At 39.1% G+C, this 27,773-nt stretch overlaps 1 protein-coding gene across 6 annotated transcripts; it reads right to left on the bottom strand.

Moving 5' to 3' along the window:
• Positions 1 to 210: 210 nt before the first annotated feature.
• On the bottom strand, positions 211 to 27,174 carry IREB2 (iron responsive element binding protein 2). 6 transcript variants are annotated; one of them, XM_052809124.1, is made up of 22 exons: positions 27,106 to 27,174; positions 25,532 to 25,621; positions 22,161 to 22,326; positions 20,811 to 20,948; positions 18,559 to 18,780; positions 16,786 to 16,855; positions 15,402 to 15,585; positions 14,744 to 14,883; positions 13,759 to 13,930; positions 12,317 to 12,417; positions 11,736 to 11,852; positions 10,407 to 10,566; positions 9,419 to 9,554; positions 8,605 to 8,689; positions 7,843 to 7,999; positions 7,441 to 7,565; positions 7,043 to 7,147; positions 6,612 to 6,754; positions 5,291 to 5,438; positions 5,080 to 5,202; positions 4,225 to 4,410; positions 211 to 3,578 (listed from the first exon to the last, which is right to left on the bottom strand). In XM_052809124.1, the coding sequence occupies exons 1-22, from the start codon at positions 27,122 to 27,124 to the stop codon at positions 3,468 to 3,470; spliced, it is 2,898 nt and encodes a 965-aa protein (XP_052665084.1). In that variant the 5' UTR covers positions 27,125 to 27,174; the 3' UTR covers positions 211 to 3,467. The 6 variants fall into 6 exon arrangements, 5 of the variants coding, with proteins under 5 accessions (XP_052665084.1, XP_052665086.1, XP_052665085.1 ...); XM_052809126.1 differs by lacking the exon at positions 27,106 to 27,174 and adding an exon at positions 26,498 to 26,520; XM_052809125.1 differs by lacking the exon at positions 27,106 to 27,174 and adding an exon at positions 26,488 to 26,507.
• Between the last annotated feature and the right edge of the window lie 599 nt (positions 27,175 to 27,773).

The raw sequence follows: 27,773 nt of genomic DNA, 5'->3' as shown, positions 1-27,773 counted from the left end.
TACCTGGAGCTCAACTAACACAGAAAGCCTCTTTCTACACCAACTAAACATGCTTTGGAAGCCCACATGTGAGACACTCCTAATGAGAAAAGAAAACATGCATAATTATACCCTTTTCCTTATTCACCCCACCTTTTCATACATACTTACTGTACCATTTTAAGTGTATTCCATACTATGTATTCAAAATAGATGGTAACATACAACAACTGTGATATAATTTTCTTTATTAAAAATAATTTACAGCATCAGTAACATTTTATGCACAATTGTCATCAGCTGAACTTAAGATATATCTATACAATACTTACTGAACTTAAAACTTACACTGTTCTGTTGGCTTTAAACAGCAGACATTGATTTGCAGTTGCTTAAATATGATTAATATACACAGTTTCATGTCCTCATACTTAGGTGTAAAATGTATAAACATCAACACTATCTCAAAGCTTTGTAGTTTGGGAGGGGGAGGGAGGAAGAGGGGTGCAAGGAGAGAAAACATTTAGAAAAATTGGAATAGATTCTTCCCCCAAATAAAAATGGAGAGAGAAGTCTAGGTTAAATACATCTAACACACTGAGTCACTTCTTCAAAAAGGTACATTTCCTCCTATGCTTTAAGATACTATAAAGAGGTCTAGTTGAACCATGTTTGTTTGCGTGTGATCACAGCAATCCTCTGACTGTACCGTACCCTGCTGCTGCCAGAAAGCAGATGTCACTCTTCCTCATCTAAAGCTCATAGGATCCTAGCAGCGTGTCCAAAGTTAAACATCTTCCCTTTGCTGCTGGGCTGTTGAACTGGACTTTACAACATTCACTGCTGCACAAGGGAGAGGGGACAGGCACATGACCATGGATAATCAGGCAAGTGTTATCTTTACTGGCAGCTCGCTACCACGTGAGAAGCAGGAGATGGGTACATAAGTAGTGCTGTTCCTCGCAGCACCCACTACACTCCAGGCGGACAGATCTTAAGGGTAGGAGTCAGTCTGCACAACTCACAAAGATGCTATTATTGACTTCGGCATATTTGGGGCTGGACTCACTGCAGCAGCAACAGCAGGAGCCTGAAGTTGAACAGCAACTGTGCCAAAGCACAGCTCAAAAGCTGTCTTTCATTAAGACATAGGAGTGCGGCAGATTTAAAGTAGTTGCTATGGTAATGAAATCCATCATGTCTCTTAAGAGAGATGACTAGCTTCATTGGTGACAGCTTGCGGATAAGTCACATCCCTTGAAATTGCACTTAACTTCACAATACTGGTTTCCTTCACATGGCTTGGATCACTGTCTCCTTCTGAAGCAAGGAGTGTGTTACTGCACTAGAGAGGGTGGGAGGCTGTGTTCCGTTCAAGCATTAGCAGTTACACAAGTTTTAAATAGGCTTGTAGTTGTGTATTTATCATCTGCACGAGGCATCATTATGCGCCAGCACTAAGTTCCTATTTGCTCCCCAATAATGAACATGCATTTTCTTGAACTATATCAAGAATATACCTTTGAGCTGGGAAAAAAACCAGTATTAGACACTGTTGTATAAGAAATAAGATCAATAACTCTGGGTAAAATTAGCAAAAGTGTACCACAGAACAGAAACTCATTCAGCATTCAAATGAATGTAGTATTCAAGAATGCATTGATTTATCACCCATATCAGTGGTAGGAGTCACCAGCATGGTTTCTATCTTGACTAAAAGAAAACCACAGCAAAACTAGGCAAATATAGAAACAGATTATACAGAATTTCAAACTTTAGGGAACTTTGTCCAATAAAATAAAAAAGGTGTATCAAAGTTATGCCAGTGAAGTCAAATTAATTTGGCATTTGAACTGTCAAAAAATGAATATATTGTAATGATATAATTATGCCAGGGCTTTTTTGGTTTTGTTTTTGCTTTTTTTTCTTCAGGAATGTCAGAAACACACTATTTAAAGATTTGCATGGTCCATCTGTTAGCTTGCAAGTCAACTAGCTTAGTGTCTGGTTATAAATTGAAAGCACATGTAGTAAAGCTAATATAGTCCTCTTGAAAGTTTTGATATTTAAGACAATGTTTATCATGAGCAAAAAATCTTAAAGCAAAATCTTGACAATTTATAGGCAAGTTATTGCAGTTTTGTTCTCCAGAAGAAATTAATCTCTACGTAAACCGTAAGCAGTATTATGAAGCTTTTCAAGATACAGGAGCACAGAAATAGCATCTTGAAGCTGAGGACTCACTTGCACAGGTTAGAAGCTATCAATGCTTAGTTAAGTGGTAAAACAAGCACTTTTGCAGAAACGGTGCATCTTCTGTTAATATTAAATATGGAACAGGGTTTTTACCATCAATGTGCTGACAATTAAATTTGTAGAAGTTGCAGTGGCTTAAGAGACAGATTTTTTCAGTATTCGAGGATCTTCAGCAGGGGAACGTGGTGCTTATTTGGAAGAGCTGTAAACTAACAGCATATTAGAAAGTGTTAAAGGGCAGTAAGGCTACCTCAGGTATTTAATATTTGACAAGTAAGTACAACTTATGAGACACAGGTTGTATTTAAAGCAGAGGAATTTAAACAGTCCTAATAAATGTTTTTAAAGATTTTTAAAGGTTAAAATACTAAGGGGAGGTACTTTGTCTAATGATATCACAGACAGTACAGTAAAAACTGATGTCATAAATGACAAACTGCATTCCTTGAAGTAGCTATGACAAACTTCAAAGGACGCTGCAGCTTGCCAAAAAGCTGGGTGCTACACTTAACCTGCATGAACAAAATAATTGCGAGCATTTTTTTAAATGCATAGGTGTTTCCCATACTTCTAAGCACACAACATTTCATAGCATGAGCAGTTTTAAATCTGGATCCAGATGAAATATAATCCCATAATAAAGGTAAGAAAGTCATGATCTGTGATACAGGATACCATGGGCCTCATGTGGACTGCTTTTTGTTCAGCCCATAACCTAAAAAGCAAGAAATTAAAAACTGAATATCTGTTTTAAGCTCTGGATGAAAAAAGTTAAAAAAAAAAAAAAAAAAAATTCTGTTTGGCCTTTAACATTCCATACCATCTGCTACCCTTAAACCAACAAACAGCAGTACACAGATTTACAGGTGCAAAAACTGAGTGGAAATAACTGCAGAAAATCTTCTTACATAATAATCTTCAGCACAATCAGTTTCAGATTTCGCATAGTTTATTTACAAAATGGTCTGATAAAACATCCCCTCCATACTTACAGCTCTCTGCCACAATACACATGTTGATTTTAGCAATGTTTAATAGCACCATTAGAATATTATTTAAAATCAGGAAGGATCTTGTTGCAGTTACAATGATTCACAATCTTTTACATCCATGGACGAAGTAACTCTGAGCACACTAGGACTGTTTGCAGTTCCACAGTACAGATTCCTGGGTTCACACAAGGCATTTTCAGAATTACCAGTTATGCAAGGTACCCATATAGTCAGTAGCTACTATAAGAATCTTCGAGCCACAAAGTTTAGACTTCCACCATATTTGTATAAAGTTATCTCCATGTCGTTTTCAAACAAGGCAATCACGCTGAATACTTTTCCAGTGCTTGTCTTCAAAACAAAAGCAAAAAAGAGAGACCAATTAAGAGTTTTGCTTTCACTTCCCCCTGCTTATTCTCCGTTAACATTCTAACCCCAAGTTTGTTGAACACAAGCAAATTCAACCCGCTTATCCGCCACTGCAGATCCGAGACACTGCGGGGAACAGAATGAAGGCTTATTTTACTGCACAGTTTAGATCCAGCTGGGAGCACGCTACATACCTATTGATAACAAAGAAAAAGCCATTTCCCTAAGACAGTGCAGTGTGTGTTATTATGGGCATATGGTTCCTTTACACAGAATGGAAAGCTGAAGCCTCTCTCAAACAGTTGCACCCTTGTCTTTAAAAGAGTCTGAATGAGAGACGAGACTCAATTCTACCCTAATACAGTACCCATGAGGGGGTAAACAATGCCCAAAAGAACAACCAAGAATTTGAGGTCACATAAAAAGTTGCATAGAAAGAACATGTGCATATGTACTTTGGGAAACTTCAATAGTCATGACAAACATCAGGCAAGACTACAAGCTTACTTTCAAAGAGAATTAAGTTTTGTTTTTTCCTGCTTTCAATCACCAAGATTAACTTTTCTTTCTATGCTTTCAATCATCAGTACATTCAACAAAGAAATTTAACAAAATATTGCAAAGATACCTTAACATCCAAAGTCATTCCGGGCGACAGCTCTGGAGGGAACAATACAGAAAATTGCTCTCTCCCAGTGAGGCCCAAAGTACTTGGATTTTCCCCAGGAAGAAACTGAAGTGGAGCTATGCCAATTCCAATCAACTGACTTTTATGAACCTTCTCATAGCTTTCAGCTAGGACAGCTTTAACACCCTGCAAAAATACAAGTGATTTTGTATTTCAGTACAGTAGTCAGAGTGAAATGCAGAAGTAAGCTTCAAATACACATTATGTCCAAAATCTTGCAATTCAAACTGAAGAGTAAAGACAGCGCTTCTGTACGAGTCCTGTAAGTAAGTAGGTAACATCTTTTAGCTTTACAGCTAGATGAAAGTAAATAAGCCAGATCTGGCCCATACAGTATGAAATGGAGTTTTATAACAGACAGTGACCATGCTGTAGTTAGCGGGCAGAAAATCCCAGACCAAATGCAGTTGCTTCCATTACTCCACATGAATAAATGGCTGACCCAGAAGATATTCTGCATGTTAGTGGAAATTAGTCTCCAATAGGTAGATACTTAATACCCCATGGAGAGCAAATAGAGGTCAGCACTAGATAAAACTCTAATTTATCTCAAAGTCTGGAGTCTAAGATGGTAAGTGACATAATTAGGAAATTCAGATTTATCCTGAGTAGTGATTCTCTTCTATGAAGACTGTAGCACCGCCTATTAAGAAGTCTTTAAAAACAAAACGTGGTATTATATTCAAGATTGAGGACAGTTTCTAAACACATTCATGCCCCAAACTAAACAATGTGGGTTTAGGTATTTCCAGAAAAACCAAAAACACACCCCAAAACCAAACAAACCAGCAGTACCAGTAAAAAAGGCCCTTTCGCAGCCCAGTCTCTTGAGCTACCCAGTCCATACTTCTTTCCTGCTAGAATAATTACAGGGATGCCTTCTTTCTGGTACAAGTCCGCTGCTTCAAACACATCTAGCTGTGGAGTAACAAAGTGAAATAGTTTGAGCAAGTTCTAAATCGACATCGCAATTTCAGAGTAGCTATGCAAACAAATATATTTTTACCGTTTGTCCTGATGGGAAGTGAATTGTCTTAGGAGCTGGTTTTCCTATGAACTTATTCAGAAGCTTGATATTTGCAAAGGTACCTCTTGTCATCACAGCATCATTACCTCTTCGAGCTCCGTAAGAGTTGAATTCACGAGGTGTGAGTCTAGAATAAAAAAAATATTTAAGAGGGCATCAGTTATTTTAAAGGTTACCTGGTTTAAAATGGTGTTATGATTTCTGTAATTATTGCAGCATCTCTAAGTTTTCAGTGTAAGATGTAAAGAACTATTCATCCAACAAATGTAATTATTATAAACCATGAACAAAATGTCTAAATCATTGCTAGATTATTCACAAGGAAAGCTGCAATTTTGAATTCATTTTCTGTGACTTTATTATAAAGTGCTACGAGCAGTATGGGACTTACAGAAGAATTATGGGGAGACTGTTATAGGAAACAAGCCTGTTTAATAATCCTCTTAACCTCTACCAGCATATTTATTAACAAGTGTTGTACCAAAATGAGAGCTTTACTCATAAATCAAACGACCATCCTGGGATTAAAGGCCCATTAATTCTTTCCTTCTCATAATACTACTCGTTCAGACTGAATGCAATAGTTTGAAAGAAGACTCCACACCACAAGCTATTATTTTGTCACGCTTCACCGATACTGTAATAACAATATACCTTTGGAATATAACGCAACAATATAATTTCCAAAATATTCAGCAGAGGTGTGACACTGAATAGCTCAGCACCGCATTGTGTTCTGTGTCTTTTCAGAACTTCAGCAGGAGGTGACAGGCACCCACTACTGCTGCAGGATGCTCACTGATGCAGAGGTAAATTAGAGCACCAGTCACACTCATTTATAAAACTGGCTTCGTTTTTTTTTAAACTATATATATTTCTAGAGCTTCTGATCTGTTCTGTGCATCTATCTGACTGTTCTTGAAGCCGATGACAGTAACAGTGACTAAGCTCACATTAATAGAAGATCAGTCACCTGATTTGTTAGTAAATTATTTTTGCTTTGGCATGCATTTGGCAGCAGACATTACTGTAACAACAGCTGTGAGAATGAGTTCTTTAAGAGTACGTCTCAGCTGTTTGTTGTAAGCTTAAGAGACTGCAAGAAGGGTGATTACTGGGATTGCAAGACAGGTGATTACTTACAAACACCAGTAACAGTTACTACTTTGCTTATCCATGTATAATCTCCACTTCATGCAGACAGGCATTTATAAAGGAAAGCAACAGTGCTCATCAGTTATTTGGCATGCAAAGCAGTCCTCTGATACAGTTAGAGCTGTTTAACATAAAAAGTCCTTACCCTTTGTTGGTCAGATACTTAGCAGCAGCACTACTCCTTGCAATGCTTCCAGCAGGGGATATGTGATCTGTAGTTACAGAATCTCCCAAATAGAGCAAGACATGGGCATTTTCAATCGGTTGTGGTGAAACCGGTTCTTTGGCCTAAAAGGGAAGAGGGCAGCGGTGGGGGGAACGACACCACCAACAAAAAAAAATAAGAAACACATTTTTCTTCCAAGATCCTTAGGGACACAAAACATATCCGCGATATATGAAGGCACACTGATGTACAGGCTCCATTCATTCCAGAGATAAAAACAGTATTTAAAAGACTGAGAAATATTAGTGATAATCAAATTTGTTACTTAAACATCAAAGCTTTACTGGAATAGCTCTTCCTCTACTTAAATGCAATGCGTATAATCTGGTGGATAGATCCAATGTACTTACAAGTTTATCAAAAAAGGAAGGACATCTGATGTAAGTAGATTTTAAATCCCAGGGAAATAAAGTTGACTCAGGTGCTTCCAGTAAATTCCATCGTTTGTTTCCTTTCTACAAAAAAGAAAATTAATCAAAAAGAATAGAGAAATTGGTTTATGATCTTTTTACATTCTGAAACCAAAGACTTACTGGTGATTTTCTTTTTAATTTCTATTATATTCTGCAAGTTACCTCACTGAATATTACTTAAGAATCACTATTTAATACAAGTATCCATCTCAGTTAAGTCCCCCTTTACATTAATGGAAATAACTGACAAACCAAATCATGTTCAACTGGAAGATATTATAAAGCTACAATGAAATGCAATCTTTAAGTCATGTAGAACAAGAGACCATTCTTACCTCCATTTTTTCTTTCAATTCCTTAAACATGGATGATATCACACACTCTTCCTCCACTGTGTGAAGTTCTTTTCGTGTGGGCCAAATATCTCGTAAGTAAATACTTTTGCCGTTAAAGCCAGTGCCTGAGTAAGATTTTAAACAGAACAGTAATTTTGAAGAATAGAATATAAGACTTTATATTAGAAGATAAATACATATATATTCAGGTCTTCACAGATGGTATCAAATATGCAAAGAATTTATCAGTTAAGCAGATGCTTTGCTTTAGCTACAAGCAACACCAGATATGACTGGGCTTTCTCTTCAAATATACCAGTTTTGTATGCTGAAATGCATGTGAAGAAACCTCATCTACGTATGCATTAGATGCTGAAATAGAAGACATAAGGAAATACTTACCCAAAGGCTCAGTTTCAAAGTCTATTCTAACAGTGCCTGCAATAGCATAAGCAACTACTAGCGGTGGAGAAGCAAGGTAGTTGGCACGGACACAGTCACAGAGACGTCCTTCAAAGTTCTTTGTTCCGGACAATACTCCACAGGCAATTATATCACCCTGAAAGGCAGACCCATATGTATTTTTCTGGGACTCTGTGGTACTTCAACAGCTTGTGCTATTTTTTGTTGACTAAGTCAGATGTGATTTTAACATTGCACTTCAAATATTTATTCTTGCACTTCAATTTAAAGGCATTTTGCTCTCTCCCACCACCCTTCCTCCTTTTCACTCTTGACCCTCTGATGTGTTCTCCAGTCACTTCAGTGAACTCCTCTCCTGCTTTTTATTTGTTGTATTTTTCTTCTGCTTCACAGGAGAAAAATGCTGTGGCTGTTTAGACACTGCTGGTTAAAATCACTCAACCATGTAGCTCTTTAAAACCCTCTTCATTTGATACAAAGTCTACACATTGCATCCTCCGTAAGATTAGATCCTCTATATTTATCTTGTAATTTATATCTGTATGCTACAAATATTATTTATTACATTTATTTTACATAGCAATGAATTACCATGGTCTCCCTCTGACATGCAGATGTGCAAAAAGGTCATGCAGAGTCCAAACCAACAAGAAAGTGTACTTTGCATGGATTACTGTATTTCTTGATCACTTAACTGGGTGAGAACCATATTTCTGTTTTCAACAAGCCTTAGAGCTTTACCTGTTTTATTGCATTCCTGATGGCTTCTGGCAAGGGGGCAGTGTTTCCAACACAGGTTGAACACCCATAACCGACAACCTCAAACCTACATTGGAAAAGAAACAATCACGTAACACATTAAATGATTACAAGCAATTTGTCAGCAAAACAGCTCCTTCTTTTATTAGCAATCATTACGAAGATTTTTTTTTTCCTTTGACAATTAAACTTTTTAGGAAGTGAACAGCAGACACTACATCTCACTGATGCAAACAGGAAGATACAAGGTTACATTTTTGTAATCCATCAAGATAAGTCAAATAAACTATCTCAAGACGTTATTAGTTCCATAGGTAATGGCAAAGCAAAGGCAGTAACACTCCTCACAGAGCACAGCTGGGCACTGTTACAGAATTATGAACATAATCTAATTGTTATTGCTACAGAGCAACCAGAAACATGCTAAACAATCCATGACAGCAGCAATGTTAAGTGAAGACTAATACAGACTGCCCTGATAAATTTACACCCAGCTTCCACTTTTAAAACATATAAACAAGCGCATCCTGTCCTGGAAGACACTTACAATTAAGCAGATGGCTACTGAAAAAACAGAGCTCAGATGAGGTAGTGATCTAACACAGTAAATTGTAAGGTGGGAATAAAATGGAGTAAAAGAACTTCAAGTCAACAAGCAGTTAAAATAACAATCCAGTAAGTTAAGAATTAGCCAGCCCAAAATGAACAGCAGCCATATTTATCAACCTGTATAAAACCCCTGTGTACGATGACCCTGTGACCTAAAATGACAAATGAAGTGGGAGTCACAACTTACCCAAGCTTACTGAGGTATGGTAATACTCCACTGGAACTGAGGTAATGCGTAACCATTCCACTGCCTGGTGATAAACTTGTTCTTATGTAGGGCTTAACCACTAGGCCAGCTTCAACAGCTTTTTTGGCCAGGAGTCCTACCAAGAAAAAAAAAAAAAAAAAAAAGAGACATCTTATGTTTTGTATATCCCTTAAAAGAACATCTACATGATGCTACCTTAGTTAAATTAAGCATAAAAGCCCCGGAGGATTAGTAGACCTTCAGTTTGTTAAATATTAAAGCAACTACTTGCCTGAATAAAGTTTCTTAACTCATAACAATATCATTCAGGTTTTTGTTCCCATTCCTATAATGTAGATGCCCATTTTCTATAAGAAAAATCTCTTTCCCATGTTCTAGCTGACAGTGCAAATCCATTTATTCTTCTTCTGATACAGGCCACACAGCCTTAAAGGGAAGCTTGCCTTGGCCACAGAGGACCTCAAAAGAAGAAAGCAAGGTCTAACAGGGGATTAGCTGTTCTGGGAAAATTGTATGCAGCTTGTGAAGGTACGGCACATACTCCTTAACCAGTGACTAAAGCACAGCACAACTGTTCACCAAATATGGATTTTCTTTCCAGACTCTGTAAGTTAACTATAGTTCAAGCTACCATCATCCAGGATGGAGTCAAAGCTAAAGCCCACCTCCTGCATCATGTTGTTATGTGCATCCATCTGAAAAGAGCCCTAAAACTGGTTACCTGTTGAAGTATTTTGTAATTACTATCATTAATACTGCTTTATGACACAAATTTTGAGATTGTATTATTGAAAAGTAACTTTCATTATATAACCTCCAGAACACACAACAAGTTTAAGGCTAAAAGTTTACAGTTTCAAACCTTTAGGTCAAGTTATTACAGAGAACCTACAAAAGTGAAGGTAAAGGCTGTGTAAACATGGGAGCACCATTAAGATCAAGTTAGTTGTCACTAGTCACAACATACCTGCAGCAAGCATGACAGATGGATTACAATTATTTGTACAGCTGATAACTGCAGCAATGACAATGCAGCCATGAGATAGCTTGTATTCATTTCCTTCATACTGAACAGGTACAATGTCATTCTGTTTCTCAACTGCAATCTGAAACCCTTTAACACCAGACTAGATGACAAAAATACATGTTAGCAGTTATTATAGTACAGAAAGTATGACATTATAGCAAGACCAAGTGAACCCTCATTTTACAATAATCCTCAGTTGTCCCATTCCTTAAACAGATTTTAAAGCAGCCCTCAGTTCATGCCTCTCTCCAGGTATACAGTGGTCTCATCCTTCTTTCTTCATCATTGCTTTAACTTTGCAACAATTGTGAACAAATGCCAGTCAAAGCACAGTTGATCCCACACTCATTTCCTGCTACACACGAAAGAGCAGTCCCTTATGACTACGTGTCTAACTCTGTACAATACTTGTTTCTGAACTAGAAGCATGCCCGAGATTTTAATTGGAAGAGGATGATAACTAAAAGCAGACTAGGTCAATTAACATTTCACACCCTGCAGCTCTTCAGCACTCAGTCATCCTCCAGAGGTCCCTTTCAACCTCAACCATTCTGTGATCCACAATCAGTTATGATTTCTCTCTCTCTCTCCAGCACAACCGATCATTCTGTATTATACACCTCATCACAAGCCAGAAATGATAAAACCAACAGAAAGAATTTTTACAGAGTAAGTGTATATGTTTCTAATAATGCTGCCACTCTTCAACGAGAAACACTAAAAATGAAGACGCATTCCTGTGTTACCTGTGTTCTTAGATACCTATGCATATTCGTAACCAAAAATTATCACCTTCAGAATAAAAACATTTCCTCTGTGAAGTCAAGTAAAGCTGCAAGCAAAAATCACTTGCTAAATTAAGAATCCAGAACACTGATTAGCTACAAATCTTAGAAGTCTTCCTGCATCTCCTTTAAGATATGATGAATTTTCTTTTCTTATGGTAATTCTGTTTTGGAAATTAAGTAAAATGCAGCTGTTTAAAATAACTCTGAAAATGAGAAAATGTTTCCTAGACTTACGCTATTTATTATTTAACTTGAAGTTTTTCCTCCCTAGCAATCTAAACTGTGAAATTAAGGATGTCTGTAAGTTCTGTTCCTGACAAACACACCTATGATTTACCAGCTACTATCCTCAGGACACAAGAATATAATTGGATAAGCTGTTAATAAGGAGGGCCCAGCAGATATGCAAGGAATAAGTGACAAAATTTATTCATGTAGATTATAGGAAGTACCTTTTGAAGAGTACATCAGTTGTACAAACCTTTTCATTTAAGCAGGCTTGGAAGTCACTTTTCATGTTATTAACAGCCACTCTATCTTGGGACCTCTTGGGGCCACTGACATATGGAATTATAGAACTTAGACTAATTTGCACTACCTAAAAAAAAAAGAAACAGAGAAAAGGCATGCATTACCCATCCCAGCCCAACATTACACTGAATATACTCAAGACATCCGGGACCTCTTTTGTTTAAATTTGAATGCCCTGAGACAAGAAAATGGAAGCCCAGAGTTTTAAAGACCGCCCACTGTAAAAGGCTATTCATCCTATTCCAAGCGTTTGAACACTACCCCTAACTTTTCTACCATCCATAAGACTTACGTGATCACTCAGGAGTGATAGGAATTCAGTATCTGTTAGTTGACATGAACATAATTGTACTTCCCTTCTTTCCCCTACCCTCTCTATATTTTGCAAACATACTCTACTTCTCAAAATTTTGAGTTAATAAATGCAACCTTTATTAAAGCAATGAAAATTACAGCAGGAGATAAAATTGTTAAATCAGCAGTAGTTATTATGAGAATCAAACATACAGAAACAAGTCATTTCAAGCATACCTGGGAATACTCAGGTTGTCTGGAAGAACTCTCATCATTTCTAAATAACTTCACAGCTTTAAGATATGCTTCCATGACCTCAAGCTTGGCCTTGTCAAAACCTTAGGAAGGTTATTTCAAACATGAGAAAAGTCACATAAAAAACCCAAATAAAACAAAACACACAATTCTCAGAAATTAAGATTGTTTTAAGCATATCATCCAAAGTACTTTTTTTCCAAGGCACACCACTTCCGTACTCTGACCTCCACAAGCTATTCAGGAATGATACACAAATTAGAATACTTTTTAATTTTTTTTTTTTTAAATTAGCTTAACTTTTCTTCTTATATCAAGGAACAAAATAAGCTGTTTCAACTTTAGCAGTTGTAACTCTAAATTTACAGATTTGTCCCTGAAGTTCATAAGCTTTTCGCTATTAATATTTACCTATTTAATACAGATCACGTGCTTAGTTGATAACAGCCAATATTACTGGCTGCTGTTAGAAAATGTTTCATTTGCTCTGAACTGACCAGGCAAAACACGTTTGCTATTAAATTAAAAATGTCTAACTCGTATTTAAAAGTGACAGATTTCAGTTTCAGAAAGGCTTACTAATGTGAATGAGCTTTTTTTGATATCTATTACCCTGTGGCTTTCTCTATTTGCAGTATCTTGATAAGGAATTGACATCCTTCTAGCTTAGCTTGAAACGTCAGTGAAATAATGCTCTTCAAAGGAAAAAAATCATTGTGAAAAAAATCAGAAACATGTTGTGATTTGTTTTGCAGTTTCACTTATTTCTAGTAATCATTTTATGATTATTCCTATAATGTAGGGAATCTACAGGTGGTTAAGGGATTCATTTCATATCGAGAAGAATTATATTCCATACACTTCTCAAAATACAAGTGAGAATTTTCTTAATACTTTTCTTTTAAAGGTTTACACATCCTTTCAAAAACAAGGACTCTGGATGTTGAAAAATGACACGATGTTAGTAAATCAGGTACTAGACAAATGAACCAGACTGGACACAAACCTCAAGTGCAAGTCAGCTATCCACATGCCAGTGTCATGCATACAAAAACTACAGCCTCACTTAAATACATGGGATACATAGAGACAAAATAGGCCACAAGAAAACAGCCATGCCAATAAACTCAGACCCAAATGCCACATACTAAGCGTCCGCAAAAACTAGCGAACAGTAAATATGTATGGTACAATTTTTGTGGCAGGTATTACTCAGATGCATGAGATTCTACAGGATAAAAGTCGTAGCCAAGTATATCCCATGACACAGCCTGTTACTGTACAGCAGAATTTTATGCATTAAATCCACATCAGAACTCTGCAGAAAGTCACTGTTTAAGAGCTATGGAGTTTTAAGCAAAAAACTTATTGCCACATATCTAAAACACTATTACAATGAATCCCTACTTTAATTTCATCTTTACCTGTATGCTTTAAGTGCTTCAATGTCACATTATCAACAGGGAAAAAGCTCAGAATAGCACCATATTCAGGACACATATTTGCTATTGTGGTTCGGTCTGCTACAGACAGCTGGGAAACTCCACTCCCAAAAAACTCAACAAATTTTCCAGCGACATCAGCTTGCCTAAGATGCTGTTTAAAGAACACACAACAACATTTGTTACGTGAAGAGGTACAATGCGAGCAACGTTTGTTGCAACAATTCGCAGTTAGCGAGGCATGAACGTTTAAAACAAAAAGCTGAAACCTTAAGGCCCACATTTGCAAAAAAACTCCAAGCCCCATTAACATACTGAGTTCTAAAAATCTACACAGGAAGTTGACATAATAAAACACACCTCCATCTGCAACCGAGTTCTTCAGATTTCCTAGTCAAGAACAGATACATGCTTTTTAAGGCATCATGCCAGAAAGAAGAATGTATTTTCCAAGCAATCACAGCTCTTCAATGCTTTGATGCTAGCTCCTCACCTACTGCAACAGTGACAGCTTGAGCCACCCTGGCAAAACCCTGTCTTCAGAAAATATGTTCTTGAGTTATACCAGCTTACAACCATAGATAGGCCTTGCATCTTGCAAGAGTGTTTTAGAACAGAAAGGGTATCCAGAAAAAGTTTCTGAGCTAGGGAAGAAGCCTGCATGCTATCAGCAGGAGAAAAATGGAAAACAGGGCTTCTCTCCCCTGCCCCCGTACTTTTTTTTTTTCATTATTATTATTATTTAGTGAAAGAGGGCCTGTAAATAAACCACTATAGAGGGAAAAGCAAAAAAACACTACTTTGGAGGACTATTAAATAAAAATGGTTAGAGATGATTTGTATCTTACTGCTCTGCCATGATTAAAGGTGTACTAAAAATACTCCCAGCATGTAATTCAGTTCTCAACCACCACAGGTAGAACTTGCAACAAACTTTGCTTCGTTTGAAAAGGCATCAAACTCTTACCTTTGTAATGCTTAGAACAATATCTATGGATGTAGCAAGTGGGCTGGCTGCGCCTGTCAGTTCACACCCAACAACCTCAGGCAAAGTCAGAGTAACCGGCATCCCCAGCATCACTGCTTCTGTTTCAATCCCCCCAACGCCTGGAAGGAGACAAGAGTATTAGGTTGCTTTTCATCAGTTTAAGTAACCAACACTAAATATATTGAGGTCCTACAATCTAACAAAAGCCTCCCTATTAAGCCTAAAGGCTACAGCAAGAAATGTAGTTCTCTGATAAATTTTTGTACATGAAAAATAAAATCAAGCAAGACTACTGCTGAAGTTAGACTTCACAGTCAACCAGAAAATATTTATATCTAAAATTAACTTTCCAAGAGAAACGAAACCTTCATACAAATTTTATACTGCATGTACAAACAGCACTTACTTGAATATCAACTGGTTTTTGGCTATTTTTTCTTTAAATTACAAAAAGCAGTTTCTCGATGGAAAGAAACATTAGTTGAGATTATTTTTTGACAAAATAAAATTCTGAAGAATAATTCAAGACAGAGTTTGTTATGCTTGAGATACAAATATCCAGTGGGAAGAAAGTATTTCTCAGTAATGCTTTAGTATGCCCTTCAAAGTGCTATCAAGTTATTCTTAGCATACTTACCCCAGCCCAAGATACCCAAACCATTTACCATGGTCATATGAGAATCTGTGCCAACCACGCTATCTGGATATAGGAAATCTTTAACTTCAAAAACAACTCTCGACAAATATTCCAAGTTAACTTGGTGCGCCATTCCAGTCTCAGGTGGAATTATGGAAATATTCTTGAAAACCTTTGAACTCCACTGTAATTTTTCCAAAATGAGAAAAAAAGAGAGTTGCATTTTTTCCAAAGATAGATTCAATTCTTAGAACATAACTAAAAAGACAAAACTAACATGCAATGAAACAGTACTTGCTATTTACGCAAGTGGCTTTTGCTCATTTGTCAAGCAGAGGTACGCGATCCCCTTGGATTCTATACATTCTTAATCATCAACAAAACCATTCATTCAATTCCTGCTGAAGGCTGAATCAATAATTCATACCTACCTTTCAAAAGCAGAGCTGCATAAATCTCTTACCTCCCAGCTCACACAACTGATTTCGAGCACAGCTAAGACTAGTATTTAGACAACAGAACCTAAACACTTGTATTTATAGCAGGATTTAGTTTATGTTTTACGCTCCTGGATGAGACTGAAGATGCAATTTAGAAAAGTGTCTTGCTACATGCAAACTCAGGATGCTAGATTTAAAAAAGCTGACATGGAAACTTGTAACAAGATTCAGCTTGGCAGTTTCCCTCTTTAATAATGTAAAAGCTAATTTGCAACTTTCAGAAAGAAACCTCCTAGTCTGCCTATATGAAAAGATTTTTAGATCATTGCATTGGATTCCTAAACCACGTTACAATAGTGGATGAGGATCAAATACCAACACTGCAGACCCCTGGCTAGCAACAAAGCAGCCCATGTTCACCACACAAGACTTCCATTAAAAACAAGTTTACCAGCACTGCTGCTAGTTTGAGAGCAGCCATGTCTCAACACCAGCCTCTGTTCAACATTTCCTGCTTCAGTAAGATTTGTAACAGAAGTATGGATAAAAGAACCTTTTATCCAGAAACTCATTGTGACGTAAGGCACTGAGCTCATTAAAAAGACTAATGCTTCATAAATACTTACTTTGTTCACTACCTTCACACTGAGAAGAACCAAATCAAACAGTGTAAACTTCTTCAAGTTAGAATTACAAAAAATTATCTCTCCTTTAAGTGACACCTAGATTTAGAACTTCTGCTGCCTAACAACTTTTAGATTCAAAGTCACAAACCACGTTATTAGACAATTTTCTGTTCCCATATTAAATTCAGATTTGAGAGTCAGACATTTCCAAATGATTACATTTAATTTATTATCTAAACCTGAACATTGGTAGACAAATGGAGCAAGCTCTTAAAACCACCAAAACACAATACAAAGCCCACAGGTACACAGACATACCTTAAAAAACTGAAGCCTCTCTCTATTTCTGCCAAATTCCATCTCTTGATTTTTCAATACTGTCTCAGGCCTAGAAAGATATGAAGTTTACAAGCACTGTCATAATTCATTTCAAACAGAAGAACAAGTTGTTATTTTTGCTTGTTTGATGAAAGACTCATTTAAGCCTGCAGCACAATTTGAAGTGGTTTATTAGAACAAAGATAATGCCTTCCTTGCAGCAAGCTTTCTATAAACAGTGAAAAATAACCAATTTCATCTGTGCTGTGCTTGAGAACATGTTTATTCTAGGAACAGTTTGCCTAAAGCATTTGATCTCAAAAATATTCATTTTAAGAGATCTATTTTAAGCATGTACTACAGAAGCTTTGGTTTTTTTCCTAATCAGTAGTCTTACAGGTTGCACACCACAAAATTCAACACAATAAAGAACCAAGATGTTCACTAGTTCACATAAAAACACTCTGTGTCCAGTACTAGCCCTTTAGCAACTGAGTAGGACATGAGGGCAATTGTAACAATATTCCATTGCTGTATTTTTTTTGCCTCCAAGTTACAGTTTTTTCTTCACAAGTACTCATCAGTACAGTCTCATAAAACAAACCACCTTTTCTCAGTAAGTGTTATTTATTGAGATAGTGATACTCACTATAAAGGAGTAACCCACAACTTAAGAGGAATAACCTCTGCGTTGAGAAGGTGGACCAGGAAGACAACACACTTGCTTTTTACCAGGAAGGAAGGAAGTCCTCAATTCTCTAGAGGTGTATTTTACATCATGACCCTTCCCTTCTTCTCTGCAGTGTCAGAAGGTTAGCAGTTATGCTGCTTTGCAAAGCCCCAAGGGACAGTCACCATTCAGACTGCAGCTTAATAAATACCACTGCTGTTTTGCTGCCAGAAACATCAATATTGCTGAAAACATCACTAATTCTGCATTCGTACACCTGTACGGAGCAGGAATATTTGCCTATCTATAAAATTACCAAGACAATCAGCATCATATCACTGTGGGATACCAATTTGGTCAGCTTTTAAATTCTACACCTGTCCAGCACAGGAAGATAGGGATCTGAACAGTCTATCAGACAAAAGAGGTGGCAGCTGAACAAGAAGGATGATTACATGTAATTGTCATAGATGGAATGGTACACAATGATCTGTTAATAATACTGAAAATCTGGAAAAGGCAGATAGATGAGATTCCCCTGGGCCATTACATACAGGCAGGATATTCATTGAATTCAACTCAGTGACAGATGGACTGTGAGATTCCATAGAAGCTGGGGGATGATGTATAGGCTAGTTCTTAGTTCTTCTTTAAGAGTCAGAGACTTTTGAAAGTTCTCACAGAAAAACTAAAAATTAGTTTTAGAAATAAATCAACACTTCATTGGTTTATTCAATGAGGTTCACTTTGTAACACACAGAGGATTACTCCTATGCTTTGTTGTCCTTGTAAAGAAACAAGGGAAGTCTCAAAATTTAATTTGAAAATCACAGCCATGAGTCACGCAGTTGGCCATCTGCACTGTGCTTCATAAAGTCCTTCTTGTAAAAAAAAAAAATAAATAAAAATTTATTGTAGACTAATTCAAATCTATTACATCAGACCTTCTTCTAGATGCTGAAACCTGTCTATGGCACATGTGAAGAAGAGAACAGAAGGGCATTTAGGGAAAAAAAAAAAAAATCACATCTCTATGAACTGTCACAGGCAGTGCTTAACAACAAAGAAGTGAGCAAATAATTAAAAAAAGGAAGCTTTCATACTCGGGCACCGGCTGAAGATGGAAAGGACAGAGGATAGGTGTGTTCTCAATCTGCGCAGAAAATTGTCCTGAGCTGCGACTCGAATCTCCAGCGCTACACGGCCCCTTACAGGCAGTTTGACCCCTGCAAGGTAGCTTCCGAGGCTGTGCCTTCAGTGGAGAAAGCTTTGCCATCAGCTTCTGTGAATCACCACCTCCAGGATTTGGAGCATTCTGTATTGCACTGTAACATTAAATAGAAGAATAATTTAGACATTAGGAATTTTGCTCGGTTTTTTTTGTTTTATGCAATCCCTTCAACAGATTATAAAAGATTATCTGAAAAAAATAGTTATTATACTACAACCCTGTTGCAAAGTAAACTACCACTGGATAAGCTTAGTTAAGTAACATAGCATGGTAATAAGTAAGTGAACAGAACTGGATTGTCTGAAAGATTGCCACCAGATAAAAAACTCCTTCAATTTGTTCACAACAGACCAGAAATCTTTATAAACAGTGTTGTAAAGGCTAAACTCAGGGTTTTAAACTCTGAAGGTATGGGTAGAGCCTCATCCAAGTGGTGGACTTGCTGAACATGTTTCTTTTTTTAAGACAGTGCTGTACATGATCTGTTAAATCCACAGAGGAATGACTACAGACAAAGCTTTCTCAAGGAAAGAAATGTAACTTTATTATTTAATAGGCTTTTTATACAAATTCTCAAAGGCTCAGATAAATCCTATACACTATTCAATGTAGTCAGAGGTAAGACAGAAAGGTTGAGAGTGGGTTGTTTTTTTTTTAAATAAAGCCCATATAGCATGCTATCCTCTATTTGTACAATATTCAGTCCTCGCATGAGAGCAAAAGCTTGTTGTGAAAAATGAATTACTTTTTACCTCTCAATATTTACCAAATCATGGATTCATAATTAAAGCCACTGCTTTCTTCTGCTTCAGTAACACAGAAAGATACTTAGTTATCAAACTGCAGGATAGTGCATGGCCTCAGAGGATACCTTGTCTAAATCCCAACTTGGTCCACAAGCCTCTGATCAGCAGGAGATGGAAGCTACATAAAAGCAGCACAAACCATCCTGTAGCGGAGGGTTTCTTATCATAGACCAGCAGCTGCTGAGACCCTGTAAGCTTTCCAGAAGTGAAACTACAGAAGCTGGATTTATCATTACAAAGCAGCACGTTGAGACCTCTTGCCAACACTTGGTCTTTCTGATAATTTTAGGCTAGCCTAATTGCAATCGAACCAGCTGTCCCTCCAGACCCAAGATTGGACAGACCACAGAACTGAAACGACACATATGCAACACAACAAATGATTTTTAGCTTCTTGCTCTTCACTCTTTTAGTACCAACCAAACTGAAATCCTGTATGTATTTGTAAGGTCTACAGAAATTACTTGTACACCTATGTCCATTTGACCACAGGCTTTTTTTCCCCGTGAACTTTTAAAATTCCCAAAGAGCTTGAGCAATTTACACAATTCTGCATGAGTTTGAAAGGCTCCATGATGGAGGGTGGAGGAGAAGGTGGAGGGGAGCTGCATTATTTACTGTTTACTTCAGAGAACACTGAATAAAACGTGAGTTTTTCCTCTTCTGCAGTATTATGTTTCTAGCAAAAGGCAGCCCCAGGCTGTTTTCATCACAATACTGCCCCTCAGAAAAGGAAAACCATGCTGTTAGTTTTCCAGTCCCAGTACTTTTCCAGACTCCTACAAGTACTTCTCTCTCTGCAGATAAATGCAGCTTTTTTTAATCTGTTGTAAAATCCAGGCCCATAAAAAAAAAAGTCATAAGCTATCGGCTGAAATGACAGTCTTTCAATATGTCCAGCAGGATTGCAAGCGATTGGCAGCGACAAGGCAGTGACTTTAAAAAAAAAAAAAAAAGTTTTGTTTAACATTAACAGTAAAAACAGGGCAAAGCAAAATTACAAACTCCCTCTGCCTCATTCTCTTAAGACATACTATTTTCTGGAAACCATGACAGATCCAGTTATTTCAGCAATCTCTGGCCCAGAATTTGGGCTGTCAGTCAACTTTATCCACAACCCCTCACAACCATTCTTTTTCTCCTTCAGGAGTGTTATTTTATCCATTTTTATCCAGCCCTCTTTCAAATATCATCAGGTGTAGTTTCAGGGATCCACACATGACAAATGATTTGATGGGATAGTACCAAGACCAGAGTAAATCCATTCTTCAGTATCAGACAAAAATGTATGGCTCATCAAAAAAATGAGGTACGTTACCATTTGCTGAAATCAATCTGCAGAGAATGGTCAACAGTGAGATCAGTTGGGCAGGCAGGATTGACTTTCACAGGATCTCCTCCAGCATTTCTCACAGCTTCCCTCATGGCAGCGAAATCCACCATTGCTGGAATTCCACTAACAGATGGAAAAACAAAATCGTATAATAACATGGGACATCAACTCACTAAAATATACAAGCTTCTTTTTAATTTTAAGTCTACATCTACTCAAGTTCTATTTCAGGTAATAAACCCCAACTGCTCTATTCTCTAAATTTTAAAGAAATTTAAGCATTTTTAAAAGTTAATGAAGTTGGTACTCATTCACAACAATCAACAGCATGTTTGAAGATAACTTACCAAACAAGAACATAGGAACATCTCAAAGAAGAGAATTACATTTCTCTTTTGTCTTGCTATGCTTCTGAAGTGCTACGGTACTTTACTACAAAACTAATTTTTAGATACTTACTACCTTTATGATAGAACCTTGCTATGCAAACCATGCTCATGCTACACATTTTAACACCTTAGCTTGTATTATTACTCTTCTTACAGAGCCAGCCATTTCTGAAGCTCAGAGCATTTTACAAAAATATTCTTGTTGCCATTACATAGATATGTGTACCTCAAGTAAAAAACTGAGGTGAGGACAATGTTTATGTAACACAGTACTATATAATCTTCCTGACTTCGCTTGCTAAGCATAAGTTACCTCATTTTTATTATTAATATCACAATTCCTTTTTTTAATTATCTCACTTCTTGATAAATATACAGTTAATGAGTCAGCAAAACAGCTGAAATTTAATATTTGCAAATTGCTGAAGGACTGCCCTTTTACCTATGCCATACTCAAATCACAAAGAAAGTTAATATCCTAGGAGACTGCTTTTTAAATGTATGTATTATTCATGGATTCAATTGAATTACATACACTTGTGGAGTAAGCAATATTTAATCTTCAGTTATCTCAAGAAAGAATTCTATATATTTCAATGAACTGTCAGCCATCTGGCTACAGCCAAAATGTCACCACTTCCATTTGTGTTTTGGCTCTTATCCTGTAAAATGTTCCTGGTAAGCCAACAGCTTCAGCCTCGCCAACCTGCACTAAAACCAGGGTACCCCGTGGAACAACTCTTATCTTTGCATCACATGTAATTATCATGAGGAATCTACTGGATAGCAGCAGCAGTGCACAGGTTTCTATTGAGAAAAAGAGATACTTCAGTATCAAAAGGCTAGATGCTATTTATTTTCAAGCCAAAGAACTGTACATACAACTCAGTGAGTTTACACAGATTATTTCAGTGGTTTTGGCGTGCGCGCACACACACACACTTACGTAAAGTCTTGAAGAACAACTCTGGCAGGACAGAAGGGCACTTCAACATTATTCTGTTTTGTTTTCCAGTCTAAGATGTTCATAGCGTCTGTTTCTTTCACCAAGAAGCCATCACAGTTACGGATACTGGATTCAAACAACACTCGTATGGAATAAGGCAGAGTATCTAGGGTAAAGCAAAGTAACTGACTTAAGTAGTGCAACACCGTCAGCTTACGTAGTTTTTTAAAAATTACCGTCTCCCATTTCTAAAGAATTCCACTTTGCTAGGGATTGGAAGGATAAGAGCTACAGGAGCCTGCTTTTCCAGTTGCCTACAGCTTGATATTCATTACACAATATGGAACAGTGAGTTGCATAATGTATACATTGCCGAAGATTAGTTATCATATGGGATTTGAATGGAAGATACCAATGGCTTGACCACACTGTGTTAAGACAGTGACATTTAAGAAAGTATGCTATGCTGGCGGAGAGAGATGCACGCGATCTAGAGCTGGGATTACTACTGAAGTGGGTGAAAAGCAACAACAGTTAGAACATTCAAAAAAATTTTTTTTTAACTGTAAATTTCACCATTTCATTACTTGAGGTATGAAAAGCATCCAATGCCAGCATATTTTCTATATTTTATTTTTTTTATAAACAGTGATATGAAGACCAGAAACTAGTCTGCCACGTGCCCTAAAATTAAACACATTTCATCAAATATAAAGAATGACATTTCACTAAATACAACTTTAGTTTGTTACTGATCTGGATTAAGGTATTGACTAGAAGCAGTACGAAAAAATTTAGGGAACTGGAAACGAGAAAGAAAAGTGGAAGGAGAAAAAAGAAGCAGATGTCACTACTCACTGCAAACAAACAAAAAAAAAAAATCAAGATTAATTCACATTTCTCCCCAAATCCCATTATTTTCAGCACCATTCAAGCAGGCAAATGACTTTGAGAACAGTGAGAAATGTAAAAAAAGTTAGTTGGAAGAAGAGGGTGAAACAATTAAGTTCAGGCTTTAACAAAAAAGTTGAATTTGGTGGTCTCAACCTAATCCAGAGGTTTGTCCACAAACTATTAATATAGGATTTGCTTACTCTTTTCTCCTTGTGTGTCTTTCTCAGGTATTAACCACTGTTGTCTAATTAGACAAGTCACTCAGAATAATCAAGAATGTAATCAAAAACATGTCTAATCAGATGTAATGCCACCACTCACTATCTAAAAGCCAAGTTACCAGAAGAAAATTGTTTTGCTTTTTCTTGGATTACAAATAATAAGCAGTGCATCCTTACAGTGATAAATCTAACTGTTCAATGGGCTGCTCAGCAGCCACCAGCTATGGAGAAGCGACTACTTCTCTCTATTAGGCACTAGCAAGCTCACGTCTGCAACACTGTGTGCAGTTTTGGGCCTCCCAGGATACAGGAGATCTCAAGAAATGAGATCACACCCAGCGAAGGGCCTTCTAAGATGGTTATGGGGCCACCGTACCCAACACACAGGAGCAGTTGGGAGACCTGGGTTAGCTTTCTCTTCTCAGGGTGAGCAAAGTGAGCTAACTGTAGTCATCCACAACCTAACAGGAACTGCAGAGAAGGTGAGGCCTAACTTCTCAGAAGTGCATGGTGAAAGGACAAAAAATACTCACAAGGTGCAGGAAGGGACACTGTGACTGGATACAAGGAAAAAGAAGTTCACAGGGAGGTTGGTTAAGCACAGGATCAAGAGAGGTGGTGGAATCTCCATCCTCACAGAGCTGCAGAGCTCAGCTGAGAAAGGCTCTCCAAGTTAGTCCTATTCCCAGCACGAGGCTGGACTAGATCTCCAGATGCCCCCTCTGCCCTAAATCATTCTGAGCTCTTTCTAGCTGCCATTTTCCCCATAACTGAATACTATTTTAAACACTAGAAAATCAGATTCTCCCTAGCAAATTGGCAAATAAATCAATTACCATTTACATTAGTAATCTTATTAATTTAAACAGGCACTTATTGTCAGATTATAGTTAGAAGCCTGAAGGCAGAGGGCAAACAGGTAAAACCCAAACTTAATGTTCCAGCAACAAATGCAATGAGCAATTCCAGGTGCTGGATTTGCTACCAGTGCTGTCCCTCACTGTGCATAAATTTTATTTAATATCTTGATAATATGTAGTTAATATGACGCTTCCAACTTCTGCACAGAAGTTTCCATTGGAAGACAAAGACACTCTTAGTCTAGTCTGTTTAGACTCCTTCTCCGACTATCTTTGGGAATATCCGCTGCTGCTCCAAGGTTTTTGGCACATCTTAGCAGAAAGTAGTATCTTCTGTTTATATTTCCGCTCCTGCCACGAGGCTTTTCAAAAAACTGCTGTAAAACCAACTGGTTTTGTTACTACCATGCTACTGCTTCTTCCTGGACAAAGCCAAAACCAGAAGCATTCTACCTCCTTCTTATATGCTTATCTGAAAGATTAACTTCATTATTACAAGTAGTAGAAATTTGCAAGAGCCCACAGCTGTTGCACAAAAGTTTCAGCAGCCATTGTACACCTTCTTCCCTTCAAACAAGAGGGAAGTAATCACTGCTGTCAAATATGAGTTTAAAGCGAAATATCCACAGGTAATTTTTTAGTTAAGAAACACATCACGAATTCTGTAAGTATAGGAGAGTAATTCAGACCTTGCAAAACTGAAAAAAAAAAAATTCCAAATACCTTTAATATGTACATCAGGTAAATATTTTAGGAAGGAGTTTAACGTGAAAGCAAAGGGAGAGAATAATGAAAGTATGTTTTGATTATGTGCAAGAGTAAAGCGCATTTCAGCTGACACTGATCCATAACTCTCTCCATCTGCATGTATTCCCCTCACCCATCACATATGCACATACTTTTTATTTTTTAAAAGGCACCCAGACCCAGAGACCCAGTAAAAGTCTTTTTGGCACATACCATCTAGTGTGATATTACATACTAACGACATGCTGAGATTAAGCAATCGTATGAACACCACAAAGCCTCATCCTTCTGCAGCAAATGCAGTAGTGGCTATGTTCTAGTAAACACAGCTACCCACTATCTGAAGTTGCTGGTAAGGCGGAACTAGAACACCAAGCAGCAGTACAAAATTACAGTAAAAACTGTATTTATTAAGTACTACGTCGGAGTTCTCTGTCACTTCATTTTTTCCCAAAGAGAAATTATTCTGATTTGGAGTATTGCTGAAAACTTCAGCAACACCTATACTTTCTCCCTTACTGAAAAAAAAACTACATGAAGTATTACCCCCTACCAACTTCATAAGGCAGTAACAGATTGGAAAAGTGTGAGCAGTGCATGTTTACTGCTGGTACCATCCCAGTTACAAACAACTAAAAACTATCATTACCATACTTGGCGCCTCCAAGCTTTGAGACATTGTAGAACTTCTTTTGTGGATAGTTTCCTAATGCTTCAATTACGAGCTGGTAAGGGCTTCCTGGGGGGAAAAAAACAAACAAAAAAAGTTACAGCTATAAAAAAATGGAAGGCTTGAGCGCTGATAGACAACTCATAAGAGCAGCTTTTTATTTCTGATTTTACCAAAAAGAATGTTCTTCTAGGACTGTAAGGAAATCGTAATATCGAAAGGTTTCTAAATGGATTGAGACACCTGGTGATGTAGATACGTGACTAAGATGCATTTGAAAAGTATCTGTAATGCTAGCTATATACAGGTCACGCGAGTAATCAGCATAGTCGCACGCCTGAATACGTTTGACCTTTATTGTCTTGGTTTACCATCTACAAAATAGGATAAATGCACCTCACCAACTCAGATAAGAGATACAGGTTTTAATATCGTAGAAAACATAAAGCATTAAGTGCCAGGCTAATGACAAGCAAACAAGAGACAAAAATAAACCCCATAACAGCTATTAGGTGGAAAGAATAAATAACTTCTTAAGAAGAGAAGTCATTCACAAAAAGAACGTTTTAATTCAATTGCTGTCAAACTAAAGGTGCAGTGCCAACGATATGCTCCCTCAGGCCTAAAAAACTTCATATAGTAAAAGTTTAAGAAAATAAAATCTAATTACAAACAGCGGGGAAAATGGTGTTAGTTCTGACATCACCGAGCTGCTCCCGTGAGCACAAATACCAAACGTTGGCTCTGCAGCAGAACACTTACCCTTTGTTTGTCGTTTGCTTTGATCTTAATACACTACAGTTACACTTTCACTGCAAAGCAAACGCCGCATCATCAACAGCTAACAAAAAACTGCGTCACTTGAACAGCCAAACAATTAACATGACACCACCCCCCCCAAATTAAGCCGAGTACCGTTTAGGCCTCAGCACTACGGGCAGACACCTTTATGGGCACGACACCCCTCGCTCAGCCGCCGCGTCTGCGGCAGACAGAACCGACAGAGAAACAAAAACCGTCACCGGGAATAACGGGAGGCCCGGCGGGACGTGCTTACACCCGCGACCAGGCGCCCAAGGGAACAGCCGCCGAGCGAGCGGGTCCCGAAGCCGGCCCCACCGCCACTGAGAACAAAGCGATTCCCGCGGCGGGGTACGGCCGCCGCCGGGGGCGGTAACGGGCCCCGGGTGCCCCGGAGCAGCGGGGGAGCGACGGGGGAAGGGGTGGCCGCTCCCGCCCCGCCGCAGGCCCGGAGCAGCGTTCCCGCACAAAGGGCCGCCGGCGGTCGCCGGGAATGAGGCGAGACCGGGGCGGGAGACGTGAGGCGCCGCGCGCCGCCGCCTCATACCGCCGGGGGGCGGGGGGGGGGGGGGGGGGGAACGGACGACCGCATTTGGACCGGGCCGTCGCCCCGCTCCGCCGCCGACCGAATCGAAGCGACGGCCCAGGCCGCAGCGGGGGGGGAAGGTGGGGGTCCCGCCGGGGGAGGTAACGGCGGTCCCCCGAAGTCGGAGGAAGCCCCCGCGGGAGGCGGAAGACCCGCTCCCACTGACCTGGCCTGACAGGGTCCATCGCTGGCGACCATATTAGCTCTGCGGGGAGGGGAGCGGGGGGCCGGGGGGGGCGGGGGGGAAGCTGGCCCGGGCGGGGCGGCCCCAGCTCTCGCGAGACTGCGCCCAGCGCCCGCCTCCGCGGGCGCTGGGCGCAGTCTCGCGAGAGCTGGGGCCGCCCCGCCCGCGAGAGGCGGTGGAGAGAAGGACGCGAGATCTCGCGAGGCTTCCGCGGGGAGGGCGGAAGTAGCCGAGGGAGGGAAGGCGCCTAGCTCTCGCGAGGCTTGTGAAGCCGATGACGCGGGCAGCGGGGCGGAGCTACCCTCCGGGGAAGCGCTCGGAGTCGGGGGAGGAGGCGGCCACCCTCGCGCGGGTGCCGCCTATTGGTCGCCGCCGCGGGGGACGTGCGGCCCCACGTGACGGGGCGCAGCTCGGCTTCACCGCCCCCGCCCCGGCCTAACGGTCCGTGGGGCGGCGGTCGCCGCCGGGGCCTCGCCGGGCCTCATCCACCCGCCCCAACTTGAGGCCGGGACGCCTGTCCGCAGCCCCTGGGCTCGGCCCCGCAGCGCTGTGGGCTCGTAGGGGCTCGATGGGCTCCGGGCGACGGTGCCTCACGTCAGCCGCCGAGGGTTTTCAAGAGCAGGCCCGCCGGGCCTGTGGGTGGTCGTGCC

This window comes from Harpia harpyja, chromosome 14 (genome assembly GCF_026419915.1).
Source record: "Harpia harpyja isolate bHarHar1 chromosome 14, bHarHar1 primary haplotype, whole genome shotgun sequence".
Taxonomy (NCBI): Eukaryota; Metazoa; Chordata; class Aves; order Accipitriformes; family Accipitridae; genus Harpia; species Harpia harpyja.
This window is presented reverse-complemented; position numbering and strand designations above follow the sequence as displayed.